General features: G+C 41.4%; 2 protein-coding genes across 5 annotated transcripts; one reads left to right on the top strand and one right to left on the bottom strand.

The window, feature by feature from the left end:
- Nucleotides 1-8,869, top strand: POGLUT2 (protein O-glucosyltransferase 2). Of its 2 annotated transcripts, none has more exons than XM_079310347.1 (10): nucleotides 1-298; nucleotides 1,737-1,908; nucleotides 2,359-2,564; nucleotides 3,217-3,294; nucleotides 5,342-5,514; nucleotides 6,462-6,699; nucleotides 7,275-7,484; nucleotides 7,850-7,939; nucleotides 8,479-8,583; nucleotides 8,804-8,869. In XM_079310347.1, the coding sequence occupies exons 1-10, from the start codon at nucleotides 23-25 to the stop codon at nucleotides 8,819-8,821; spliced, it is 1,566 nt and encodes a 521-aa protein (XP_079166473.1). In that variant the 5' UTR covers nucleotides 1-22; the 3' UTR covers nucleotides 8,822-8,869. The 2 variants fall into 2 exon arrangements, with proteins under 2 accessions (XP_079166473.1, XP_079166474.1); XM_079310348.1 differs by having other exon boundaries at nucleotides 47-298; nucleotides 1,703-1,908.
- Nucleotides 8,870-10,040: 1,171 nt separating this feature from the next.
- TEX30 (testis expressed 30) lies at nucleotides 10,041-15,113 on the bottom strand. Of its 3 annotated transcripts, none has more exons than XM_079319948.1 (5): nucleotides 15,075-15,113; nucleotides 13,906-14,136; nucleotides 12,844-12,895; nucleotides 11,532-11,659; nucleotides 10,041-10,400 (listed from the first exon to the last, which is right to left on the bottom strand). In XM_079319948.1, exons 1-5 carry the CDS (start codon nucleotides 15,090-15,092, stop codon nucleotides 10,236-10,238), a joined length of 594 nt encoding a protein of 197 aa, XP_079176074.1. In that variant the 5' UTR covers nucleotides 15,093-15,113; the 3' UTR covers nucleotides 10,041-10,235. The 3 variants fall into 3 exon arrangements, with proteins under 3 accessions (XP_079176074.1, XP_079176073.1, XP_079176075.1); XM_079319947.1 differs by having other exon boundaries at nucleotides 11,532-11,743; XM_079319949.1 differs by lacking the exon at nucleotides 15,075-15,113 and adding an exon at nucleotides 14,712-14,792 and having other exon boundaries at nucleotides 11,532-11,743.
- Nucleotides 15,114-17,855: the final 2,742 nt, after the last annotated feature.

Consider the following 17,855-nt stretch of genomic DNA (forward strand, 5'->3'; position numbering starts at 1 on the left):
CTCCCGGCAGCGCCGCCCCGCGATGCCGCGGCCCCGCCCCACGGAGGCGCGCCGGGGGCGGGACAGCCCGGCGGCGGGCGGAGGGCAGGAGGCCGGTGCCGGCCGCGTCCGTCCCTCGGGGAGCGGTGCCGATGCGTGCGCTGTGGCCCCTGTGCCTCGCCCTGGGGGCCGCGGCGGCGGCCGTGGGCGGGGGGCCGAGCGCCGAGCGCAGCGCCGTGTGGGGGCCCGGGCTGCGCGCCGCCGCCGCGCTCCCCGCGCGGTACTTCTATGTGCAGGCCGTGGACGCCCGAGGGCTGAGGTGAGGGCGGCGGCGGCTTCTCGGGGACATTCTGGGCACGGTCAAACCGGGGGATTGCGATTTGCTCGTAGAAAGAGCAGCCTCAAGGCTCTCTACGTGACTGTTTCTGCATATCACTTGGCCAGAGTTAATCTCTCCAAGCGGTGTCAAATAACGGCGCGTGGGGATGAGATAAGGGGATGAGAACATTCAGCAGCAAAGCATTCGTGTTAGTCAATGGAAAAATCAATTCTTTATTCTCCTTTGTCAAAACTTTTGCAGTGACTAATACATTTTAATTTGTTAGGTTCAGGCATCCTGCTTGTTTCCAGTGTTGGGAACATTAGTATTTCTCCTACGTGCCGAGGCACAAAATCTGTGGAATCCTTTAGGAATTATTCCATAGGTCAATAGGTAAACTTCGTAGGAATGAAATAGGAGGAGCAATGGCTGTAAACTAAACTAGAGGAAATTTCACCTCACCATGAGGAATAACTTTCCCCTGAGGGTGGCAGAGCACTGGGACAGGCTGCCCAGCAGGCTGTGGATCTCCCTCTCTGGAGACACTGCAAACCCCTCTGGACACATTCCTGTGTCACCTGCTTTGGCAGGGGGTTGGACTAGATGATCTCTGGTGGTCCTTTCCAACCTTAACAACTCCGTGATTCTGTGATTTTTTCAGAGGGTACTCACTGCTTTTCATTTATTTAGGAAAACTGGTCATACAACCTAGATAGGAGCTCAAAATGCTCCATCAGGGTCATCCAGTTTAGGTGCACCGTGGCTTGTGTGAGTATGGAATCTGCCAGTTCAGCTTAATTTGGGTAGTAAATATTTCTTGCATTTAATTGAACTGTCAGGTCTCAAGTATATCTGGATCAGTTTTAGGAAAGGTGATGGGAGTAGCTGAACTGAGGAGTTACAGCCCAAGAGCCCAATCACTGCCTGGAAGAAAGGTGGATGGAAGCTGACAGCATTTTGACCGCTCCAGCTTTGTTAATACATCAGTGATATGGGATAACTTCATGATTATTCAGATTGTTTTATGGAGGTTTTTCTTTATTTGGTGTATGGTGAATTATATAAAATACCTCATTTACTCATTGAATTACGTGATCCCTCTATATTTTTTTTCCCTGTTTTTTTCCCCATGTAAGCTACCATAATGGTAAGAAGTGTAACTTTGTTCTTTACTTCCTTAAATAATACCTGAAAAATAAGATAATCTGAAAACATTTTGCTTCTGAGTGTAAAATAATAGACTTATTAACCTGATAAAGTGAACATTAGGATGTGCTTGTAGAGGCCTAACATGGCTCAGAGAAGTCACTGGAAATCTGTTGACTTGCAAAGGAATGGACCAGACTAAGAAATCTGTTGTATGTTTCCTTTGTTTTATTAAGCTCCCACTTATTCTCTGGTTAGGTTTACTTCATCACCAGGTGAAAATGCATTCCAGGTGAAGATCACTGCTCCCAAAGAACAGTTCACTCGTGTTGGTGTGCAAGTGTTGGACAGGAAAGATGGCTCCTTCCTCGTGAGGTACAGGATGTATGCGAGCTACAAAAGCCTGAGGATAGAAGTCAAAACTGGAGATAAACATGTTGCAAAGTCTCCATATATTTTAAAAGGTAAGAGGCACCACTACACACAGGTTTCCTGTCATGGCTCACAAAGTGTGTCCCAGAATCTCTTCTACTACAAGCCTGGGATTCTTTAGGACCTCAGTACTTCTCTGGATTATCAAATCCCATTGGAATTGTGGATTCATTATATGTGTTCTATGCATAGTATGCAAAATAATAAAAGGAAGCAAATGCTGCAAAGCTGTTGGCTAATAAATACATGTAGAGGTTCCACACAGAAGCTGGTGTAGGTTGACATTACTCCATTAGAGTTAAAAAAAAATTCAGACATGCCTGAAGATGTCTGAAACATGTCAGAAACATGAAAACACCATTTAGAGTTTCTGAAGTTTTGGCCCTAAGTAATGAATGTTCAGTGCCTGGCCCTGTTCTGTGATCTCAACAGCTCAATATTGTGACTTAATAAAAATAAAATAATATTTGTGTTCCCAATAGGACCTATTTATCATGAAAACTGTGACTGCCCTCAGGAGGAAAGCAGTGCATGGCTGGAAGAGATGAACTGCCCTCAAACCATTCCACAGATTCAGAGAGACCTAGCAAATTTTCCCATTGTTGACCCAGATAAGATTGCAAAAGAAATTCCACAGAGGTTTGGACAAAGACAGAGTTTATGTCACTACACCATCAAAGACAATGAGGTATGGAATAGGATTGATCTGAAGTCCATAAGGAAGTTTGATGGCAAGCCATGCTAACTGGGCAGTTTGTGTGTTCCCAGTTGTAAAAGCTTCTTGTAGTGCATTCTTTAAGATGACTTTGATTGCTTCTATGTCCTTGAATACTTTGCAGTTTGTGTATGAGCTCAGCAATGTCTGTCCTACTTTATAAGTGCTTTTGTGTCCATGTTACAACTGAAACACAGTGAAAGCAAATTACTTTCCAGGCAATCAATATGAGTACTGGGCATAGACCCAAATCTCCTAAATGCTAATTCAGTTTGCTGTTCTCTGAGCAATACTGCTGAGGTGTCATGATCATCTAATTTGAAGTGCATCAATAAATTACATTGTGCATAATTCTGAGATAAAGAAATACCACTTTTAGCTGCACTGAGGATCAGAGCTACAATTCTTTATAACAAGGAATTGTATATACTGTACTTATTTCAGAGGAGTTTTATATGGAAATCAGAAGAATGGAACACCACAGAAATAGGCAGCAGTTTCTACTTCCATGAAACAAACCTCAAATATCTGCAAAAGCAAGCAAAGCTTATAAATTTTTTTCATCACTTTTCTGTGATGAGATTTATAAAAAATTTAAACCAGTAAAACCTTTGTTTATTTTCAGGTTTATATAAAGACATATGGGGAACATGTTGGCTTCAGAATTTTCATGGATGCCATACTGCTTTCTTTGACAAGAAAAGTGAGTAGATCTGTACAGCCACTTATTCTGCATGCTCTAATTTAAAGAAGCCTGGGCTTAAATACACATCATCATATTTGTTGCTGTTTCTGTTAAAAAACTCTTGCTCATTGGTTAATTATGGAAAAGTCATGGATTTTCCTTGTTTGAAGCTGTCATGTTCTAGAATGCCATTTGATTGAGTATCACAGAAGTTAATTGAATAAGCAGGCTTTTAAGGTGATTTTGATAAGCCAGGACAGGATGTGTTGGTTTGGGGTTTTTTTCTTGTACAATAAATAAATTATTCTGTAGTATCTAATAGAAAATTCAGTCTCTGCAGATACATTGCTGCAAAAAGCTGAAGATTTCTGTAACATGTTTCAGAAATATCAAGTAACCTTTCCACTATCCTCAGGATTAGTAATGGATGAGTTATGCTACTCTGTCTGCTTTTGGATGTCATGCTTTAAGGATTGCTCAGTTGCTAACGTTGCTGAACTAACATTGCTCAGGAAAATGGGACAAATGACTGAATGTACAAATGAACATTAATTTAACTGGAGACTGTTTAATCTAACACTGTCTACAGGAGGACATGATGTCTAAGGGAAGACATGAATGTAGACTACAGTTATCTAAAAGATTGTTCTCAGGAAGATGGATGTAAACTGTTCTTAGTGTGAGTAGTGTTGGACAAAAAACAATGGAGTTGAATTGCATCTAAGGACTTCAGACTAAAAGTTGAAGAAGGATTGCTGACTCCAAAAGCAGGAACTGTTTACAAATCTAGAAAACACAGTCTGTCTCAGTCCCATTAAATACCATTACATAAGAATTTTTATTAGGGTAGTGTTACTGAGTGACACTAGATGGTTGGAGAGGAAGATTTAAGCTGCTGAGTGATTCTGCCACTGAGGATGTGTAGAAAATACAATTTGTAGTGTTTGTGCCCATTATGACCATTAGATGGCACCGTAGTAATGAAGTTTAGTGCTGAGCTTTCGACTGTGTAGCAAACACCCTTGGAAAGGAAAAGAGTATCTTCCACTGTTTAGAAGAGTGTTTGATATTTGGCAAATTATTAGTTTCTTTTGCTTTGAAAGAGGCAGCTGAGGGGGATGTATTGGATATGTACATTTTTTGAAAATGAAGAGAGTGAAATGAGATATGACATTACTTCTGCACTGACCTTATATGTGCCTTCAGGGTTCTGTAAAATGCAGCCATATGTCATGTTTTGCCTTTTGCTCTTCAAACTGAACTGTCCCACCATTTTCAGTGTTTCCTCACAAGGCAGCTGATCCTTTCTTTGAAAAACTGCCTTTCTTTGTATCTTTTCTTACTTCACTTGAAAATACCCAAACCACACATAAGGCTTAATACAGGGATGCATCACAGTTTCATAAAGCAGGGGAATTATGTCTTCTGTCCTGCTTCCTGGCCATCAACAGTATTTTTCTTACTTTTGACTTTGACAGTGATTTCAGGTATGATTCCACACTACCAAATATTTTAAATAAGTGATGATATTATGCTTAATAATTAACCAAAGCACTGACTAAATGTGGTCTTCCCATCATGGCTGTTCATTTCTGTTTCTTCTCTTCTCTTGGATTTAGGCATCCTGCAGGCACAGAATGAATCAGATTACTGATGTGACAGAAAACTGATTTACCAACCAGCATCAATTTTCCATATAGTACCAACGTGATCCAACTTACATTGGAACTATACAATTGCTGACTAGCTCATAGTGGTAGCCTGATAAAAAGATTGTGTGGCCAATCATGTAAAGTACAACAGGAAACCATCCTCTGAAAAGGGTGCTGCTATGCCTTATGTGACTTTGTACAAATCTTATTTTAAAAAATACTATTTTGTAGGCTTTACTCTGTGGTCTCAGTACTTCTAACAGGTTTCTAAATGTCCATGATTTATTACAAGTACAATAAGTATATTAGACGCCTGGCTATTTTTCCTCTTAGGTTGTTTTCAAAATGCAAGATTGCCAGCAGAATACTGTTTTGTGTTAAACTACATTTATGCCTGCATTGCTTCTGTTTAGGTGAAAATGCCAGATGTAGAATTTTTTGTTAATTTGGGGGACTGGCCTCTGGAGAAAAGGAAGCCCCCACAGAATTTGCACCCAATCTTCTCGTGGTGTGGGTCCAGTGAGTCAAAAGACATTGTCATGCCAACATATGATTTAACCGACTCAGTTTTGGAGACTATGGGACGGTAAGAAATGGCTTAAACTTTTCACAAGATTCCCAATGAATGATCTTCCATACAGATCTGTGTTAACAGAATATTAACTGTTTTTCATGTACTCATCAAGACACTAGCACCCTAGGTAGGCAGTGACTCTGTAATCAATATATTAACATTATACTTCACTGTTTCATTTCAAAAATCTAAATTTGTCTAAACATGGTCAAATCACTGAAAACAGCACTTAAGAGTGTTTCAAGGCTAGGCATTTGATTTGTTTGCTTTGTTTCTCACCCTATGAACTTGTTGACAGCTGGCCAGGTGTCTTTCTTTCCTGATTTTGCTAGAATCCATTTTTTATGTACCTTTCCAATCCCAATGTAGCTATTGGGAATTCCCAAACTAGGAGCTACCATCTCCCACTTTGATTACTGACCATAACTAGCATTGGCAACTGCTCTGTTCTGCCTTGAAACACTACAAAGACAGCTTGCTTCTAAGAAATCTTTGTAATCCATGTTGAACTTGTTTATAATTTCATTGCATTTAGTTCAGGTTCCTTTTTTTGGTCAAGACTTTTTCTAAATTTGCTATCCCTTGCCCTCCCGGTTTATGTGTTTAATTTCTTAACGTTTTTAAGGACGTGCAATATATTTTATTAAGCAAGTTACACTACCTTGCTCACCTCCTCTGGCAACCATATCCACTTCTAGCTATTTTTTTCCATGACAGCTGACAGGTATTGTTTCCACATGCCATGTTGTTGAATGATGTCACGCCACATGCCTGTGAACTTAACATTCATTATCTGTTTCTATTGCTGCAAATGACTGATACAGTAACACATCATGGTGTGCTCATGACTTGCCTTCATCTTGGCTCTTTGCCTATGGGAACTGTGAACTCTTTTAAGTAACTGCACTTTAAAAAGTTTCCAGTAGGCTTCACTATTAAATCACTTCTTTCTCCTGCAGAGTCAGCTTGGATATGATGTCAGTCCAAGCAAACACTGGCCCATCGTGGGAAGACAAGAATACCACAGCCTTCTGGAGGGGACGTGATAGCCGCAAAGAGAGGCTTGAGCTTGTAAAACTCAGCAGGAAATATCCAGAAATCATAGATGCTGCTTTCACAAACTTTTTTTTCTTTAAACATGATGAAAGCCTCTATGGCCCTATCGTTAAGCACATTTCATTTTTTGATTTTTTTAAGGTAAGCCGTTAATCATTTTTCATAGAACTCAGTTCTCATTGTTTCCCATTATCAAAAAACTTAGTATGTATTATTGAAAATAAAGTGATTTTTAGTTTTTCAGGACACCACCAGTAACAAGCATGACTAGACATCCCTCCAGTGGGTTTAACTGCTATGTACCTCTTACCCTCAGGATAGTAATGTCTGATTTACATCTAAAGGTTCTGTAGCCTCATGTAATCTATGTAACTTCAAGTTCCTTTTTATTTCTTTTTCCTGGTTCAGTGATCAGGACTACTAACATAACTAACATAGTGGGAAAATCAGTGGATGAAGTGGCACATCTACCCTCACATCCAAGGATGAGCACCTAAGAATTCCTGGAGAACTTAATTGATGAAGCTCTGTGTACCCTGCACTGTGATGAATTCCAAACTAGATAATAAAAGCTTCTTAGACATTGATGCTTGCCTAGCCAGTGCTACCTGTCTCAATATCGGCAAGTCAGTAACACCAGTGCCCTCAGAATATAACCTAACCAAGCCACTGGGATCTTGTGGTTTTTTAATAACTTCTGGTCCTTCTCTTTCCAGTATAAATACCAAATTAATATAGATGGCACAGTGGCAGCATACAGATTGCCTTATCTACTAGCAGGAAACAGTGTGGTGCTAAAGCAAGACTCCATCTACTATGAGCACTTTTATAACGAGCTGCAGCCATGGAAACATTACATCCCATTTAAAAGTGACCTGAGTGATCTGCTAGAAAAACTACAGTGGGCAAAAGATCATGATGAAGAGGTAAAATATGCATTGAGAAGTATGCAGTTAATGTTTCTAGAAGAGAAAAAAAAATTGAATTTCTTTAAAACAAAGCAAAAAATATACTAGGAGGACTTGAAACTTATTTTCATCAACTCTACAAAAAAGAAAAACACTTAAAATGCATAATACTGTCCTTTATTTGAAATCAAATTGAACTTCAGGAAAAAAAAAGAGTATTTTCCTAGCAATGCCTTAACTTTTAAAAGGAATGTTTTATTTGAGTTATCCTAAACTGTCAACATCATTTGTAACTCCACAACCAACAGTAGCACCCTGAAATAAATACTAGTTCTGGGCAATTAAAAAAAAAAAATAAACCAAACTTTCATTTTCTTTGACAGGCAAAAATTATTGCAAAATCTGGACAGGAATTTGCAAGAAACAATCTCATGGGAGACCACATTTTTTGTTATTATTTCAAACTTTTCCAGGTCAGTATATTTTTAATGGCTGCTGGCACAGAAATAGAAATCACACAGCAAGAATTTAGGGCAACAGAGCTGCTGGAAATTGGCCAGTCTGATACTTGAAGCCACGAAGCAAGCAACAGCAATTAAAATCTTCATTTGATTTACAAACATTGTATTCAATTATATCCTATGAAACCCCTTAACACTACGCTGGCTCTTTGAGAGGCAGTGGGATCCCATAAATCTTGATCTAATCTGCCAGAATATGTTGCCCACAATGATCAAAGAATTCCACATCAGATGCACACCCTGTGAACCACAGCTGAAAATATCTGTGCATTAGCACCGAGATCCCAAGCTCCAGGGAGGCACCCAAAGGGGCTCCTGACTGCAGCTGGGTGTTCCTTCACCCTGTCTGTGACAGGTCTGCAGGAACACAGGAGACTGTGCAGCCCCAGAGTTTTTACAGAATCACTCAGCTGAGTCGGCACAGTATTGGCAACCAGATACACACTCTAAAAATTTTGTGAATTAACGATATCTTCTTTTCTTAAAACTAGGAATATGCCAGCTTGCAAGTGAGTGAACCAAAAATCAGAGATGGGATGGAGAAGGTGCAGCAGCCTGATGATGACCTTTTCCCATGCACTTGCCACCGAAAAAAGGTGCAGTACATGTAGAGTTAAATGTAAAGTGCTGAGTGTCTTCAGTTCCTGTTCAGCCCTGCTGGAGCAGGGCTGCTCAGTGCCCCACAGTATCAGTTATCAGGCCAGGCCATTAACACCTATCGAACTTAGAAACACTTCTTGATGTATTTGCAGGACTAGACAATGAAAAATTAGGCTTCCAGTTCACTGAAACATGTTTCTTCTTTTTTGACTGCAGGACAAAGATGAACTCTGACAGAGATAAATAATTTTTTTCAGTATTTACCTACATTCACACTGTGTTCTTAAAGAAAGAAGGAAAATCTGGATTCATATGCTCATGGATAGCATCAATGAGTATTTTGAAGTGTACCATTTCATAATTGACATAAAGAAGAAAACAATGCACCCCCAATTTCCTTTTTATCATGCAGTGGTGGTGGAGCCTTATTCAAACAAATTTTTATAATTCTTTTTAAAATAAAAAACGTGTTTTTATCAGTCATGTGTTCTTGTCCTGAGTTACCTTGGAAATGCAGATACTTTTTATTCATGCTTGTTTATAGTGAGTCTTTTCACAAACATGAAACTGTTCTGCAAAAACAAGCAGATGGGAATTGTACACCTGCCCCCCTACTGTCTGTCTGTCTATCCATCCAAAGGCATATTTTTTCAGACCATAACTTTGCTTCTTCTGAGAGAACCTCAAAGACAGTGCTGTGGGGTTCATAATAAATCTTGTTAACCTGAAGGAAAACCACATTTCCAACATTGCTTTAAGCTTGGTTATTCCAACAGGTCACTTACAGCCCATAATGAGAAAGGCTGCAGCTGCCAGTACACACTAAGTGCTTCATCCACTCTCCAGTGTCAGACCTCAAACAAGGATCTGAGTTCCTCCTGTCACAATGGATGCAGAACTGGTTCCTGCTCTAGGAGTTCCTCCATCACTAAACACAATTTGTCTATCAGTTTTTATTCATCAGAGGGTGTCTCTGATGAGTCCTTTACAGAGAGGAGATTGGTGATGGGGACTTCTCAAAACTGGACTATGTTCTTTGCTCCACATGGCCAGCTGTGCCTGCATTACATCCTCCTCCTCCCCACACAGGCAGAATTTGGCTCCCTAAGGTGGCAGACACTAAACAACCAGAGATTCCTCTCCCTGCCTCACTGGTTTGGAAGCACCTGGGAAGGCCAGCACACAGCACCAGGCAAAGTAGCACACCAGGCTCACCCACCTCAGGGGATGTGCTGGCAGAACCCTACAGATCAGCAGATTTTAGCTGTGAGGGAGTACAGCATCAGTAATACACTCAGAAATTGAAGACCCCCAAAGATATGCTGTCCAAGTAGATTTTTTCCAGTATATTACTTCAAATATTAGTCAAAAGCATTACTTAATCCTCTACATTCCCAAGTGTTGTATATGGTTATTTACCTAAAAACATAGAGAACAATGCTGCCATTATATATTTTCTGTCCTTCAAGAAGTTCTTTATCGTTTTGCATATTTTTAAATTCATATAAAGTTTTATTTGCATTGGCACTTACACCTCTGAAAAGATCAGTTTAAAAAAATATGCCTCTAAAAAATAACAAATCTCTTATTTGTCACATTTAGGAAAAACTAAATGGAGATGCTGCTTAAACACTGCAAATCATTTGTTCTACAGTTGAACATTCTCTCTAAGCCAAGAAAAAACTTGTGCATTTATTTCTTCCATGACATCATTTGTTGCTCGTCCTTTGACTGCCATCCCATGGTTTGCTTTTTCAATCCAATGGATTTTTTTAGGGGCTTTCATTTTGCTCACCACACCTTCTAGCAATTGCTGTGGAGAAAATAAGAATGCAAATATTAGAGAATTGGCTGCTACAAACTCTGAAACACCTAGATGTCTCTTGCTTTGCCTGTGTAATGCAAAATAGGCAGCTCCTAAAAAAAATGGATTTGTGTGCACATGAAAAACACCTCGATGGGAAAATGGGATATATTCTCTATTCAGGAAATGAATACTGTGATCTGCTCAAAGCTTTGCCCTCACTCAAACAGAATAGCAGAAAATTAGAATTTCAAAACCTGCAGAGATCACAGCCCTGTGCAGGCACCCTCCTCATACTGACAAAATAATCCATATTTACTGTCAGAGGGTAGTGCTGGCAATAAAGTTAAAGAATTGTCTACAGAGGCTGAGTACCAATGTAATTTCTTGGGGACTGGCTTTGACACTGTTGAAATTTCTCAGCAAACAGATCTAAAAACCAGTTCATAAAGTCAAAGGTTCCCCCATTAAGAGGACACCCCAAGCATCTGCTGGTCACTCGCCCGACTTATTTTGGTGATAACTCCTCCCAAAAGCACTATGACTCCTTAGAAACTGTCCAAGCATGGAAAATGCCAATTGCACATAGCCCCAATTCAAGGTGACCTGTTCAAGAACAACAGATACCTGTTTGCTAGAAAACATAGCAGAAAAGCACTGTTTCCCTGCCTCTGTACACCTGCTCTTCATCTCTACAAAAATACCACTTTCTACCACAGTAATCTGACTTGGGGGTAGAACTGCTTAGCCAGAAGAATTTGCCAAAAATGTGACCAATGTGAAATTGGTGGCTCAGCACAGGTTTTGTAACTTGAAATGGTTAAAACAAAATAGCAAATAACTCACTCCTTCCACTTTTAATTTGTTCAATCCTGTTGAAACCATTTAAATCAGGGCTATTTCAGTGATCCAAAGATGAGCTTGCTAAAGTGGAGGATCAAGCATGGTCCATTAACTTTTAAGCAGCAAAAGGAAGCACTGCCAGGCTCCCATGTGTCTGATGAAGTTTTCTACCCAAGGCTTCCTTCAGAAGACACTTATTTAGGGAAGGCTGTTAATCAGGTGAAACAGAGGCATCAGTGAGCTCATTGCTGCTCTTCCAGACTGCCCTTTCATAGCAGGATTTACAAGGGTACTCACTTTTTCACACATCTCATCTGCTGATCCTGAGACAAACAGCACTGGACACCTGATCAGTAATAAATCCTCGTCCCGGAGCTTGGACTGCAGCTTTGGTCGGTGCAATGGGTAAGATAAACACACGAGGCCTTGAATGAAACCATCATCATCATCATCAGCCTGGCTCAGCTGACCTATCACAGAGGCAGCAGCTCGTGAGCCCATGGAACGGCCTTTCTCCCATATAGAAATAAAGAAAAAAAAGTATTATCTGCTGTCACCTCACTACATTCTGGTTTAGTAAACTCCCAAAACCAATCCAACTGAGTGGATTTCAGTGACACGAAATGCTAGGGATGTTCTACTTTATTAAAAACATTCATTCTAATTTCAACATTTTCTGCTAAGATATTTGTCCAGTTGTAACATTTTCATCTGTTTAAAAAAGAAAGGGAAAAGAAAATATAAATGGATAAGGATCCCTTGCAATACTGAAAAGAACAGCCCATCCTGGGGACAAGGGAAGAGCGGTCCTACACTCTAGAGCCTGGAAATTTGAGATAGATATATCCTGTATCAATTTCATGCAACCTCAATTTGCTCAAATTCAAAACAAAATTCTGTGCTCGATTTCACTTGGCTCACAAAACAAATCCAGTAAGTGTTTATGCACACTTTAAACTTCAGCCTAAAAGTAAAAAGTAGAAGGGAGGGGAAAAAAAGTGTGAACTTGGAACATGAGGTTAGTCAGTAACAGGAATATCAAAGTATCATCTCAAAGAGGAGGCATATGAGCTGACAATGCACTGTAACTGAGTGTTACAAGTGGCTGAGTCTTATAGCAGCACAGATTTGGTTTCACTTAAGAGAAAACTTAGAATTTCCCCTATCAAGATATTCCTAACCACCCCCATCTATTCCCCTTTTCACACAACACAGCTGGCTTTTTTTATCCACCACTAGGTTTTAATTACCAAAACCTGTTTTGGGAAAACTGTTTTCCATTTATCAGTAACCAGAATTCTTCAAGACTTGCAGTTAAAAAGTACAAATGGATAATCAGAAAATTCATGCCCTGTAAGTTTTAAGTGACAAGGAAGCTTTCTCCCAAAGTACCTGGAAAATACAATCTATTGCTCTTTCTTTCCTCTTCTGCAGTAAGACCTATGGTATCAAAAGGAAGGTTCATTCACTTCTCATCAAACTGGGATAGAATTGGAACACTTATAGATTAAGTGTTTAGATACAGATGACTATTATTAGCAATACTAATACAGATTGCTATTATTAGAGACAATATAAGGGAGAAAATTTTTAATAATAAAAACAGTACCTGCAAGGAAAACACCAGAAAGTTTATAATCATCAGAAAGTTTTAAGTATTCCTAAAGAAATAAGAAAAAGAGAAGCATTACAAGTCAGAATTAAGACAGCTGGGAAGCTGAGCATCTCTTCTGTTTGTAGCTTCTACACAGAAAATGGGAAGTTCTTCCAGCACTGCAGATTAAACAAAGAACAGATACATACAAGGCACTCTCTTGGGTTTCATCACACAAATGGTTTCATAACATTGTGCAGCAACAACATACACATAATCAATTTCACACTAGCTCTCAGCAAGTTTAAAATATCAAATGCCCTAACAAGTTACCAAAACATAAGTGATTCCTATGTATCGACTCAGTTATAGCAACAGAGCCCAGGCACACTACTGGCCCATCAAAAGGCAAAGCAGGTTGTCAAAAATGCCCTTCATTCAGATTATGTATATACAATTAAAAAGTTTGTGACACAATCAAATCCAACAGAAAGATAAAATTCAGCAACATTTTTTTTCGGCTTTTAGGAGATAACTAATCAGATGCTATCTTAGCAGATGCCTTAAAATTCATTTTACATGGCAGCTTATTAACTTAAATGCACCAACAACATCGTGCTTCTTCCATAAAGACTGGAGATGCCCATTAAAGACAGCAAAGTGTGACTTCAAATTAATGTGCATTATACAAAATTCCTTTAGAACTGGATTTTGTTTGCCTATAAAAATGCCTCCTGCTCAGTGCAAGCAGATCACCAATCCTAAACTCTTCACTGAGCTTGTTTCCATCCTAAATTCTTCCACTTTCTGCAAGCTGTAAGTATTCCCATGAAACACCCTTGCTTTTTGTCAAGCTTCTGTTTTTCCCTGATCTGAAACCTACACACTTGTAGCAGCTGTTCCAGCTGTTGCTAGAAGAACTGCTTCTGCTGTTTTTGTTCACACACTGCTCCATTTACCTAAACGTTGGTTCATTTTCCCACTGTTGCTTGACTAATCTCTGGCTGCAATTTAAGAAACATGGAAGACAACACCCATGGATCTAAGATGTGCTCTAAGAATTTGGTCACTCCTTACCACAACTGCTTTGAAAGCCTTACTCCTGTAAGCAATATTGAGGCCTTTACAAGTAAACCTCAGGCACAGAACTCCGTGGGATGCAAGATAGGCTGCCAAGGACACTAAGTGAGGGAAATTCATGTCTCCTCCAGCTCCATGAGTAAGAATCACTCCATATGTTGGTTTCTTCTCTGGGACAGAAAAGATAGCATCAAGGTATTTGTTTCCAAAAGGTATTTTCACTTTAACCTAGAAATGAAACAAAACCCAATATTACTAAAAAAATTATATTTAAAAAAAAGTGTTCCCAGTCTACACATCTACACACTTTTATGAAGAAAAATCAGACAATTAAGAAATAAAACAAAATTGCAGGCTTGTTTTTGCTTCTTCTGTTTAAGAGCACTAAATGACTAACTGCACCTCTGATTCAAAGATTTGCCATACAATAATGGGCAAGTCACTTTATGGCTTCACGCCTGATGTTCTGCATTAGAAAATGAAGCTTCAAAGCATAAATGGATATGATTCTGACTCTATCTATCAGACCTAACTAGCTGCCTAAACTATAAGAATACGACATTAAGACACAGCCTAGCAAACATTTTGAAATCACACAGTGGTAACCACTGAGTGAAGCAGCAGCCTGCACAGAGACAGGGACTGAACCTTCCCCAGGGGCAGGAGACAGCAGAGGTTCAGCCAAAGCTCCAGGGGGACACAGGGCCTCCTTCTATCAGCGCAGACAGCTGGAGGAGCTGATCCGGACACAAGAGCCGCTCATGTTCCATGGAATGAACAGGGTCTGGGCAGCACAAGCGCACCTTCAGAGAGCAAAAGGACACCCCGGGGCTGGGATGAAGCTCAGCTCTACCCACTGCTGTTGGAAGGCGCTCCGGGGCAGCGCTCAGCAGGAGCACAGGCCGAGGAAGGCGCTCCCTCAGCGGCCTCGGCCCGGACGGGGCTGCAGGGCCAGGCAAGGGGAGGGCGGAGCACAGCGGGACAGCCAGAGGCGGCACACCGAGCTGCAGCCCGGGATACCCCTCTCCTGGGAAGGCAGAGGCGGCAGCGCACCCACCGCGCCCCCGCGCCCAGCTCCAGGGCCTCCTCAGACGGGAGGGGCGGCTGGAGCCCGCACATCCCCACGAGCGGCAGGCACCCAGCCCTACTGCTGGCCGCGGCCATACCTCCGTCTGCCCGCTCATCCCGGCCGTGACGTCACGTGAGTGACAGTCCCCCGCGCCAGTCCCGCCCTGCCGCCCGGCTGCCGCGCCGCTGATTGGTCAGAGCCGGCGTGGCCCCGCCTCCGGGCCGGGCGAGGTCACGGCCTGCGCGGGGGTTCGGCAACTCGGAGGGGAGTCGGATTGGGCCGGGTTAAATAAGTAAAACACCCATAAATAAAGCTCCACATTAGTTGTTTTTATTCACCTGTGTGTACAAAAGCTCCGTGGGCTGCTAGGTGGTAATTCAGCACAAATAAAGCCAATTATTTAGGGATTGCTCGGAAAGTCAGGTTCTTACTGGCTTCAGGGGGTACAGATGAGATGCTTATGATGAGTTAGGGAATCATTTAGATTCACTGGGACCATTGGGTCCAGCCTATGACTGAGCACCACCATGTCAACCAGACCACGGCACTGAGAGGAATGTCGGATTTGTCTTTACAAACGAGCTGTGGATCTGCTGGTAGATAAGGCAAGCACTGAGAGATAAAAGAAACAATGGGATGGATTCCACTGATTGATGAATGGAAAAAGATATTTGCCTTGACAAACAAACTGCAGGTTTGCTGGTAGATGAAATGCGATATTGGAAGATGAAAGAAGCAACGGGGGAAAACTATGAATTCTGTGAGAATTAAAAATTAAAAGGAAGGGTTGTACATTAGAGGGGTGTCAGGTGTTCAGGGAAGTCTGTGCCTCTCAAGTACCTCAGCCATGGGGAAAGAGAGAGGGAAAAATGGCCCGGAAATTACGATAAAAAGGAGGCTGCGTCCTCCAAAACTTTGAGAGATCCCAGGGGAATGCCCCATGGCCTCTCCCTTTATTCGAATAAAGCAAAAACGACTTTTCTGTCTCCTTTTTGGACATAAACCTCTGGTGTTTGTGGATTAATTTTCCTGACAGCACTGACTGCCACATTCAGTCATTTTTGAGCACCTTCCAGGGATGGTGACTCCATCACCTCCTCGAGCAGCTCCCCTCCATCTCCCTCTGCTTCTCCTCATCAGCCTTGTGCTCCAGACCCTTCACTGCTCCACTGCCCTTTTCTGGACTTGCTCGAGCACCTCAGTGTCTGTGTGGAAGCGAGGAGCCCAGAGCAGACACGGGATGCAGGGTGTGGACTCGGCAGTGCCAAGAGGGGGAAGGTTACGTGTCCAGACTGACATCAGGCAAAGTTTTTTGGCAGCTGTCAGCACACTCTTTCTATGTGACATTGACAGACTGGATTGGCACTCAATGGCTGGTTTTCTAGGTCTGTTCCCTGAGCTGTGCTCTGTTGTACAGTAAATGACTGTGTTCAAAATGCAGCCTTAAACTGGTATACAGTACCAACAGTATACAACAGTGCCTGCAGTATTTGTATATTGAGTATTTCACAGGCTAAAAAAAATTCCAAAATCCTTTATTGTAAGGTATTTAGCCAGAGCTCATGTGTTCTTCCAGTATCACTTATATCAATAGGGTGCCCTGTTACTTAGATGATTGAAGATGTCATCACCAAGCAGAACGTTGTTTTTCATGTGTTCATCTGCTGGAAAATAAGCACACTCTGGCTTGTGTCTGAGTGTCCCACTGTCAGCCTGCCAGCTGGACATTGTCAAACACTGGGATTGAAATATTGCAGCCCTCTGAGAAGTGAACGTGGCAGGGTAGCTCAGGTTCTGAGCTGCTGTCTCAGTGACCATCCTGCAGCCTCACAGGCCAATTCCCAGTCCAGGCATTATTGTAGTAAGTGTGAAAGACAGAAGTGGAGAGCCTGGGAGATTTACAGGGAGATTTATTTGTCTGGTTTTCTACCTTGCTTAAAAGATGTCAAGCTTAAGTGATATGCAGAAGTGTAAAGCTGAGTGAAAGTCACTGGCACAGCCTGTGTGAGTTGTGCACCTTCCAGTGGAAGCTGAACCACAGATGGTGCCCAGGCAGCTGCTCCTGGAGTTGTAGCTCACATCTGGGGAGTCCAGCAGACTAGGGAAATGTCAGATTAATTTATCTTGATTGGAGATCACACTGTTCTAATTAGTAGTTCACATCAGTTAAGCCTTTGTAAACAGGATATTTTGCAAAAGTGGACTGAGAAGATTTGTTGTCCCAAAGTAGTTACAACCTCAACCTTTAAAACAGGCATGCAAGAAGAAGGTTAAGAAAAATTTTCTTCATTTATTTTCTGGGTTTTTTCATTACTGCTTTAATTTCTATACCTAATGGATGTTTATGTGCTCTGGTATAGTTTATATTTTTGGTGCTGTTTTGCTGGTTTCTTGATCTGCTTCTTGCATTCTCTTTCTTTTTAATTTTTTCTCTCTCTTCAGTCCACCTGTTGTATTTGTCCTGCTTTACTCACATACAGTCCACAGAGCAGTCCTTGAGGAACATGTATCCTATTCAATCCACCCATTTGTAACCCCTTCCCACTGGAAAACTACCTTCTTATGCTTTCTGCATACAGCAAGCTGCTACCAGTTTGCTTCCTATTTTCTCTGTTCATTTTCCTTTCAGCACTTGAAACTCTTCTGCGGGCAGGCACTGTGGTTCTGTGATGAAATGAATGTGTGAGGAATGAGAGACTCTGTCATTCTTTGATCCTCTGGTCCGTGGCAATAGGATTGGACCAGGACATTTTTGCCACACCTTTCCTGCCATAACTTTTTTTCTGGAAGATAATGACCCCAAGTATTGCTAGCATTTCAAAGGTTAGGCAATTGAATTATAAATACATATATTAGATTCCAACTCCTGGGCAAATTC

This window comes from Erithacus rubecula, assembly GCF_903797595.1.
Source record: "Erithacus rubecula genome assembly, chromosome: 1".
Lineage (NCBI taxonomy): Eukaryota > Metazoa > Chordata > Aves > Passeriformes > Muscicapidae > Erithacus > Erithacus rubecula.

Coding starts and splice junctions, on each gene's coding strand:
- POGLUT2 (XM_079310347.1), top strand. CDS start 23: ATGCCGCGGCCCCGCCCCACGGAGGCGCGCCGGGGGCGGGACAGCCCG. Junction 6,700..7,274: donor CATTTTTTGATTTTTTTAAG/GTAAGCCGTTAA, acceptor TTCTCTTTCCAG/TATAAATACCAAATTAATAT. Junction 7,940..8,478: donor ATTATTTCAAACTTTTCCAG/GTCAGTATATTT, acceptor TCTTAAAACTAG/GAATATGCCAGCTTGCAAGT.
- TEX30 (XM_079319947.1), bottom strand. Junction 12,896..13,905: donor AGGCTTTCAAAGCAGTTGTG/GTAAGGAGTGAC, acceptor TTATTTCTTTAG/GAATACTTAAAACTTTCTGA. Junction 10,401..11,531: donor CAGATGAGATGTGTGAAAAA/GTGAGTACCCTT, acceptor TTTTCTCCACAG/CAATTGCTAGAAGGTGTGGT.